We start from the raw sequence: 10,226 nt of genomic DNA on the forward strand, positions 1-10,226 counted from the left end.
CTATTGAGACACGCAGGTCTCCAAATAAATCGGCTTGTGCACGCAAGCACAACAATAGCCATCTCTAATACAAAATTCTTAATTTAAACAAATTAAAAATTATAGGATTCTGCATACACATCATACATCACATGTTGAAATAAAAAGAAATGGGTCGCTACCCATGATCATTATTGATATGTATCTCATACATTACACATATAATAATAAATTTGGATATTCTAATTAACCGTTAAAAGATGATTCGAAAAATAATAGTGACTAAATCACTAAAAACAATCAATCTTATTGATAGCTTATAATCTTGATCAAAAATTTAATCGTCAAAAATAACAACTTGATCTCATCAAGATTTGATCTAATCAAATTAGATTTTCCTTTTTCTTTTATTTAAAATTTGAATTGATCTAATCAATTTATAAAAAATAATTTTAAAAAAAATTTAAAAAAAAAATTTTTTTTGACGTCCGTACGGACGCTACAGTAGCGTCCGTATGGATGCTACAGTAATTGCTACAGTACCCTTTTTTTTTTGATAGAAAATAAGAAACCATCGATTAAGTTGTTTGATCAATTCGGACTTTTCGAATTAGACAAAAACGATCTATAAATCGTTCTACCAGCGAAAAACGGTTTAGAATACCTAAATTCATAATTTTAATCTTAAAAACATGAGAATGGCTCTGATACCACTGTTAGAAAATTGCGTACGGTAAAAAAAAAAATACAGCGAAAAAAGAATCAAACAAATTTGATTTTTGAAAACTCTCGAGATCCAATCTCAAAAACCACGCAATTAGGATCCCTCATGTTCTTTAAGATTAAAGGAGAAAAATAAGATCGAATCTTTACCTTATTCGCGGATAAATCTTCACCTCAATTTGATGATCGTGAAATTCGGTTCTCTTGAAACCGCACACGCGTCCGGCCTCTATAGGTATCCACATGAGATTCTTGATTTGATCGATGTCCTCACCGGGGTGCTAGATCCCTTGCAAAAGGACGTCTTTCTTGCTAGAAGATGGAAGAGAGAAGAGAGGATAGATGACGGCTAGGGTTTTCTAAAAGCTCTCATATATTATATATAGGAATATAATCCTATTCCTAATAATATAATGACAATTAATGATAAATATAAATCTATATTTAAATTTATCCTTTCTTTAATTGGTTAGATTGATCAAATACTAATTTGATTCGACTTGAATTTTATATTAATTTGATCTTATCAAATTAATAATGCAACAATTGCACATAAGTCCTCTTATAATTTACTAACTATTAGTAAGTCCTCTCTTGTAACATTTACACTTTAATACCACTAATTTGTAACAATTACAAATTAGTCCAATTATCAACATATTGACAATTAGGTCCTCCGGCGATTCAATAATCGCGATCTAGCTATCCGATCAATCACAACCTCTTATGTGTGTGACCCCATAGGTTCTATTCTATCTGGTAGTGAGATATATTTTGATCACTATCAACAATATCACTGAAACTCCTTTCAATGGATTAGAACAATTCCAACTCAGCCCAATGAGAATTATCGATCATCTAGATAATTCTCATGAGTCTCACAATCCACCAGTGACGCCTAGCAGCATGTAGTGGCATTCCAGTAGAATGGAATACTGAACCTCTTGGTGCAGTTACCGTGTGATACAATCCTTCTATCATGAGTCCCGACTAGACGGAGGTTATGGAATAACTCGTCAAACCCCATCGTCTGTCATATGTTAAATTTATTCGACTCGAGTTTCTAATATCGGAAACCCTTTTCCGCTATTTATTCTGCCCTGGCCAAGGTCTTCTAAACTCGGTCTCATAAATCACATAGGACTAACACCCCTATCTACCAAGGGAGATAGATTCCATCTGAGTGCGCACCCTATTCCTACAATGAACCTACTGCAGCCAACATGCACCGCAAGGACCCGAATGGCTAGGGACCAAGTGTATGTACAGTCAAACTACAGTAACCTCATTGTGAATAGCCGAGGCACCGCAGGTCAAAGGACCAGTCACACTACTGCAACAATTGAGTAAGTCACTGACGAGTGAGTAGACATCCAAGTGACTTCTCGCGTTGGTCACGCTCGGTACCCTTGTTCTCTAACAACCACCTGCATATTCGCTTCAGTGTCTCCACACTGTCGACTCGAGACTCGTCTACCCAAAGGGGAAGCGACTTATGCACCAATCTCATCGGATCAATCACCGTCCCCGTGATGATCCATTGATCGGGAGCATTTAGGAATTAACCACCAATGACACATGTCTCAAATTCTCAACACTTGAGAATATATGTCATAATCTTATTAATTTTTTGGACGATTCATGGACACATACACAACATGAATGGAAATAAAAATCCAAAGTTATTCATAATATTTAAAAGTCAAATACAAATTTATGTCCTAGAAAGAATATATGTGTCGGCCTGGTTGGCTTCTAGGGTATACATCTAACACAGCCAACTGAGGATAAAAATGGGTGAAGGGTTATTTATACACCATGTAACAATATCCACCCAGTGCCCCGCAAACTCAAAATTTACAAACTGCATGAACTGCAGTTTTCCACACTGCGTACCGGTACTCAAAGAGGAGTACCGGTACTTGACACCCAGACCTGTCAAACCCGAGCCTCGGTCAAGCGGTCTGTTTGCGGTGTACCGATACCCGCTCAATGCACTGCCGGTACCCAACCCCAGTACCGGCACTCGGCATCCGGTACCGGTACCCAATACTCCAGATCTCAAACCCGAGAGCAGCTACTCTCAGTCACGCATTAGGGTACCGATACCTCACCCAGGTACCAGTACTCAACACCTCAAAATCTGAATTTACAGATTTTGGTGCTAAGTACTCCTCCTCGCGTTCTCAATACATGAGTAATTGGTCAGTACTCAGTCAACGACCTTTAAAATCACCAGGAATAGCGCAAAACACTATTCTAACTCTACAATTTGTTAAAGTTTAGTGTGCTACAGAATAACTTAATTTTCACCTTTAAATATTCTACACCATGGTTCCAGAACAGTATCATATGATATTCATTCCATAATATCAAGTGTTGTTTTTCGTAACAATAGACCTCCGTCAGATCTGCCAAAAGCAGTGTACCTATCATTTCAAAGATTAGAAAATATTGAAAAAATATTAGTCCTTCCTATAGCACTTGTAATATAATGACGATTATTGCATCCTTGAATCTCGATACTAAATCACTATGAAATAGTATGAAATCATACTTCTTTCTAAATAAATTTTATCAAATTTTAGCCCAATAATCTGGTATTGAATTTCTCAACATAAGTGCTCTCTAAAAATCCTGAATGACATAATTATCATTTTCAAGCACTTTGAACAGTATCGTCTAAAAATGAGATATATTGGTCCATGAAATGAGACAGATTTATCTTATAAGTCATGATGGAGTATAATAGTCTATCACCATATCTTCCCCTCAAGATTCTCTCAGTCCGAATAGTACGTGCTATATCTAACAAAAATTTAATATTCATTAGCATGTAAAATTTTGAATATAAATATTTTATTTATAATTTTATGGCATCAATTAATATGCATTATGATCATTTTGATGTTAATTAATATGCAAGAGTTTAGAATAATTGAATCATTATAAAATGGTCCGTAAAAATAAAAATAAAACAACAAATTTCATGGGTAGAGATTGAACCCTCAAATTTTTAGTATTTAATAAGAAGACTTAACCCTACTACATCTAGCCAACATTTCAAAAATCAACTTATTATCCTAACTTCAATATATGTAATATCTCTTCCGCATCACAATATTATAATCCAATAATCCATTTATATTGGATTAGGTCTCCCAAAAAAAAAAAAAAGAGATCTATTAACAGATTCAAATCATCGTATTTTATTTTTTGGAAACGAAAGAAAGAAAATAGAGCAATCTTTACATTATCAATTTTGCATTACAAGCTTGACAATTCAAGTCAAAAAATTTAAAATAAATTACTATTTTAGAGTTAAATCATGTATACAATCTCTAGAGAAATAATTGCATACAAATTTCTCATGTATGAAAAAAAATATTCATACCAATCTCTATACAGAAGAATTCAGAGTCAAGAATTTGATTTAGATATGCTCTAATGCCAATGAAAGTACGTGTAGTTTAGAATGGTTTCTCAATCATCCAAGAAAAGTACCCATTAGCTTAATAGGTCGGATCAGAATTGCCCATAATGGGCGACCCAAAACCTGATTCATAAAACCAACAGCATTTACTTATAATTACATCATCGCATTATATATGGCTTGATAACTAATCTTGCTTGTCTTGATCATCGATCTTAGATCTCATCGGATCCCATTTCATTTCATTTAGGATTACCGTTTCTCCTTTCTAATCTGCGATGTAGCATTATAAACAATGCAATTTTATGAATTATTATACAACATGATCCTCCAATCAGTCTCCTATTCATAAAACATAAAGGAATAAATCATAAATTACAATTGCAACATGCTTTCTCCATACGAAAGCTAGTATGCCATATTCAATTGTAAATCCTACGGTACATTGCGACTTCTAGCATGTACCTTAGGGGGGTTTGGGAAACAGGTGGTTTGGAAAAGGCAACAACCACAAGATTCAAACTATACCATGCATGATAGGTTATGATACACACCGCAAAACACAACTAAAGTGACCTCGTAATTCTCAGCATAACTGCATTAGTAACGGAATAGTTTAGCAAATATTTAGAAATAATATATAGGCAAATCAAGCCAAAACAATTTAAACAATTTTAATTTGCCACTCTAATCAAGCTAAATTTGCTGCAATATGCATGAACATAGCTTCTTCAATTGCAAATCTCATCTGCCATGGACAGAAGGGTAACAAAATTTTGAAAAAAAAGGTACGAAACCAATTTATTTGATTTGAGTCGGTCAATAATACTTTCAAGTCAAAATTCTGTTGACGCCAAATTTGAATATATTGTTTATCTTATTGAAATCAAGCTAGGCCCACAAACCATTATCCGTTACAAAAGGCAACAAGATTAGCAGCAGGTCCTCATCAGCAATTGTAGAGCCCCGTGGATAGTGCCTCAGCAATGGCAATCACCACCCAAATTAGAGAGAAAAGAAGATACAGAATCGAAATATCACATAGCAACACCAATTGCAAAGCAAGCATTCAAAGCAAGCACAAGCAAATTTCCAGAGAGTTTGGAAGCAAATAGTAAAGCCATCCATAAGTTAATCAGAGGATTTTTGAAGTTTAGATAATTGTACAATAGCATCTAACATATTATCAGTGTAAGCAAGTGCCATCATCCATTGATTGGTCATATCCATGTACTCATTACTCCAGGTGCTCCTTGCCTAATCTGTTGCTGGCAGTTTTATTACGTGCTGCTTTTCATGCCTTCCTCCGCAGTAGGGAGAGGCCAGGAGGACTTTGCAGGAATGTTCTTGAAAGCCTTCACGCCAAGCGGGTTGTTCTTGCTCTGTTTTGATTAGAGACAGAGAGGTAATCAGAATCATGAAGTCTTGAAGAAGAAGCCTCTTGAGACAAAAAAAAAAAAAAAAAAAAGCAAAAAATTTGCATGTTTAGGGACAAACGCCTATAACCCTTCTTTTACCTTTTGTGTCTCCACATCCTACGTACGGCTAAATTTACTAGAAGCCAATTATATGCAATACGCAATGGACTTAGCTTCGTTCATTGGTAATGAAATTCCCAACATCTGCCATAAGCTAAACAAGTATCGAGGCAGATCTATACTGTAAAACATCGCGATAACTTTAGATTATTAGGTTGGAAACATGTTTAGGTTTTCGATAAGCTGATTTTCCCACAAGGCATACGCCAGGGGTTTGATATATGGCTTTGCGAATCCCAGCGAAAAAGAACCATCCCAAATTTGAAACTTGTACTCCCGGCGTTAAATGAACTAATAATAATAATTTGATTGAGTCATCGAGTACTAGGGAGAGTGAATTACCATGAGGCAAGTCCCCTCTCGAACATTGCAGATGGGGTAGTCATGAGGGCAGCAGCTGTAGTGATCCTCGCAGCATGAGGCATCTTCAAGAGGGCAGCACCCCCACGAGAAGCAGCTGTTGCCGAACTCGTAGACACAGCAGCAAGTGGTGCTCTCCGGGCAAGTGTAGTAGTTATCACACACGGAGGGGGGCTTCGAGGGAGAAGGAGGGGATGGCCCCGGGTTCGGCGGGTTCTGCCCCTTCTTGATCGGGTAGGACGCTTCCACGGCGATCCCACATTTACCGGTGGGCGAAGCAATGTTGCGCTCCATCCTGATGTACCCAGCCTCACCCCACTTATCTCCCCACGAGTTTTTCACAATCCAGTAGTCCTTTCCGTTCTCACTGCCGTAGCCTACGGCTGTGACTCCGTGGTCTAGTGAAGTCCCACAGCTTCCGTTGAATATCCCCTGAAATATTTCAATATTTCTAACATGATTGCCTTCGGTAGATGTTTAATAATTCAACTTCGAGCACCAAAGAAGAGAGATGAGCTAAGAACTGGTCAAGAGAAGGGAATGAAATTTTGAAAAACCAATCGCACGATCATGTATCTGACATACTAAAAATCATGTATATAATAATAATAATAATCTCTTCGGATGAAATGGGGGGGCCTCTCACGAATGAACCATCAGAATAGCGTATTTTCACAAAGCTACACACGAGCACACATCCAACTTCCCCTTAACAAGGAGAAGTGGGACGAATTGCAAATAAAATTACCAAAACAGTTAACAAGGCCTCACCAAATTTATGAGGTCAACACATGTAAAGTTTCCGACAAAGATGATGATGCGCTAAATTCACACAGTACATAAGAGGATCACATAGTACATAAGAGAAGCGAAATCGAAACGATAAATACCTTTCATGGTTCAATAATAAGGGGTACCGAAATCAAGAAAAAGTAATATTTAACATTTAAGATAAATTCGTTCGTTTGTCGAAAAAGCATGTTCTTCTGCTATGAAGAATGGAACAGCCAAATATTGCGGAGTTGATTAAAAATATTTTAGCAAGTCAGCCATATCTCCTGGGTCACAATGATGCGAAAATCTACATGTGCTGCTACAATCGAATGGAGACCGCATATGTGTATGTATATCAATCATCACAATACATACGGAGGAGAGCGATTGAAGCTTAACACTGGAGGAAGGTCAGTTTTGAGGGCACGAGCCCAATAAGAAATGAAGCTGGAATCCTCACCGACTCATAAAGCTGGAAGGCCCTTCCGCCGGCTTCGATGGCAACGCTGACGGGCTGGTTCGCCACGGCCTTCTTAAGGGACATCTCGTCGTTAGCAGGGACATCCTCGTACGAATCGATGGAGACGACCTTTGCGTTTTTCTGTGAAGAGGAATAGAATAATAATAATACACACGGCAACAAAAACAGCTAGCACCGGCAAGGTTCAGAATTTACAAATTCAGATTCATCAGATTATTATTATTATTATTATTGGTTATTGGGGGGATCGGGAACAGGACTGGAACAATACCCGGTAGGTGTCGCATGTGGCGTCGCGGGCCTTGTAGGGATAGTCCTCTTCGGTGTCGATGCCGCCGTTGCTGATGATGAACTGGAAGGCGTAGTCCATGAGGCCGCCGTTGCAGCCCTGGTTGTACTTGCCGTCGCAGTCCACGAGCTCCTGCTCCGACAGCGATATCAGATCACCCGTCACGATCTGGTTGATCCCTTCCACCGCCGCCACCGTCGAGAATGCCCAGCAACTCCCTAACAGACACAGACACAGACACAGACACAGAGAGAGAGAGAGAGAGAGAGAGAGAGAAAAAAAAACAAAACAGAGAGAGCAACATCAAAACCAAAAGATGAACCGACCGATAATTTTTCAGAACCGAAATAAAAAAAAATAAATAAATAAATAAATGACATCTCAGGCTCGTATCGACTGTCGAGAGGGGGAAGAAAAAGAAAGACGGACCGCAGCTGCCCTGATCCTTGACGGCGACGACGGCGCCCTTCTGCCTCCAGTCGACGGCGTCGGGGAGAGCGTCGCCGGCCCGAAGGCGATAGCGATCGCTCCCGCTCCCGCTCCCGCTCCTGCCGCCGCGGGGGCGGACGCCGAGGAAAGTGGAGCGGTACTCGTCGTTGGTGAGATCGGCGAAGCGGTTGAGGCCGAGGCGGAAGGAGTGGAGGCCGGCGTCGGCGGCGGCGTTGTGCTCGTCGACGTAGCGGAGATTCTCCTTGAAAATCTCGAACCTCCTCTCCTCCTCGCCGACGCCGTTGTACCACTTCCCGTGCCGGCCCATCCACGACCGGTACAGCCGCCGCACCTCCGCCTCGCTCCGAGCTCCATACCCCAAAATCGACATGCCCCCCGCAGCAGCCACCACAGCCACCATTAAGCTCAAGGCTAAGGAGACGAGGAGCACAGAAGAGCCTCCTAACCGAGAAGAAGAACCCATTTTCTTTCTTTTCTTTTAGCTTTCCTTTCTCTTCTTTTTGGCTTCTCTTCTTCCGTAGGATGCCAATGTAGCGTTAATTTATAGAGAGAGGTAGAGGGAACAATTAGATGCCGGTGGAAACTGGAAACAGGGACGGATTTTTTTTTTCTTTCTTTTCTCTCTTTCTTTCTTCTTTTTTATTTATTAAAATAAAATAAAATTTTGTTTTTTTATTGATATGATTATAAGATTACAATCGTGATGATAATAATAATAATGGAGGAAGAGGCGAGGAGGGTGACACTATTATTAGCTAGTATAATTATTGATTAATAATAATAAATATAATATAATATAATAAAAAAGAAAGATTGAGAAAAAAATAAAATAGACAAGAAGAGAGGAAAGCGGAGAAGGTGGATGCAACGAGGAAAGAAAAAAAAAAATATATATATATATATATATAATATAAAATAAAATAAAAATAAGAGAAACTTTAAAAAACCCCTCATGTGGTTTCTAATTTCTCACTTTAGTACCCTCTGATTTAAAATATATCAATTTATCTCCATGTGGTTTTGTTTTTATTTTTTCTATAGCTTTTCTCTTAATATTTTATTAAATTATCTACAAAAAACATCAAATATCCATCTAGATTTACCGAATATTTACTTTAGTAACCTTTACTTTTAATTGTGTCACTGATTTAAGAAAAAATTATAAAATTGATAAAAAAAAATAATAATAAAATCACAGAGAAGCAAATTGATACATTTTAAATTATAAAATATTAAAGTGAGAAAATACGAAATCATGTGAAAGATTTTGAAGTATTTTTTAAAAATAATAGAGGGAAAAGGAAAGGAAAGGAGAGGAAAGGAAAAGAAAAGAAAAGAAACGAAAAGAGAGGCGGTGGTGGTTCCCACTGGGGTGCGGGGTGGGAAGGGCGTGGAATGAGTTGAGCCAATCAACGAGGAGCAGAAACCCCATCCCCTCAGAATTAGGAGAGAAGGGGATGGATCATGAACAAACACATCATACACATCCGTAGCTCTATTGGTCAACGAAACTGCAACGGACTTTCCTTGGTTCTCATACATTATTTTTATTTATTTTTATTTTTATTATTATTACCGGTGCTGCTGTTTTTTTTTTTATTGTTATTATTATACTTAGTATTTGTTATAAATTCTTTCTTCTTAAATTTAGTATTTAGTATGTGCTTGGCAAACAATTTGAAGCATACAATATATATATATATATATAGAGAGAGAGAGAGAACTAGGTTGGAATACTATCAACAGTATCAAACTATTGGTGATATTAGTTTTTTAGTATCTCTCAAAAAAAATAATATTAGTTTTTAGTCCTTGAAATGAGAAATGTACAGTTAGGATGATGTGAGCCTTTTAGGGTTGAGTGGGTGGTTGGTTGAATAGTATAATCGAATCGATGAAAAATGATAAAAAAGATAAATCTATCGACAGAGAACTTGATAGCACCAAATGCTTTGTACTATCGATAGTATCCCAGTCGGACTATATATATATATATATATATATATATATATATTGAAGGATAAGAAATTCTTCACTTAAAATTTTAGATAATTTTATTTTTGTTAAATATTTTGTATATATCTAAGTTATGGGTAACATACTAATAATATATAACTAAGCTGCGCATGTATCAAGACATTCATTTAAAGTTTCAGATTATTTATATCAAAATTGGCATGAATAATCCTTTAAAAAATT

At 37.5% G+C, this 10,226-nt stretch overlaps 1 protein-coding gene across 1 annotated transcript; it reads right to left on the reverse strand.

Moving 5' to 3' along the window:
* Nucleotides 5,141–8,723, reverse strand: LOC109704551 (oryzain alpha chain-like). Its single transcript, XM_020225299.1, has 5 exons — nt 8,007–8,723; nt 7,560–7,795; nt 7,268–7,408; nt 6,016–6,465; nt 5,141–5,517 (listed from the first exon to the last, which is right to left on the reverse strand). The coding sequence occupies exons 1-5, from the start codon at nt 8,488–8,490 to the stop codon at nt 5,416–5,418; spliced, it is 1,413 nt and encodes a 470-aa protein (XP_020080888.1). The 5' UTR covers nt 8,491–8,723; the 3' UTR covers nt 5,141–5,415.

This window comes from Ananas comosus, linkage group 2 (genome assembly GCF_001540865.1).
Source record: "Ananas comosus cultivar F153 linkage group 2, ASM154086v1, whole genome shotgun sequence".
Lineage (NCBI taxonomy): Eukaryota > Viridiplantae > Streptophyta > Magnoliopsida > Poales > Bromeliaceae > Ananas > Ananas comosus.

Excerpts from the sequence above, each read along its gene's own strand:
- LOC109704551 (XM_020225299.1), bottom strand. The coding sequence starts at position 8,490 with ATGGGTTCTTCTTCTCGGTTAGGAGGCTCTTCTGTGCTCCTCGTCTCC. Across the intron at positions 6,466-7,267 it reads CCTTCCAGCTTTATGAGTCG|GGGATATTCAACGGAAGCTG; the intron begins GTGAGGATTCCA and ends GAAATATTTCAG. Across the intron at positions 5,518-6,015 it reads GAGAGGGGACTTGCCTCATG|AGCAAGAACAACCCGCTTGG; the intron begins GTAATTCACTCT and ends TAATCAAAACAG.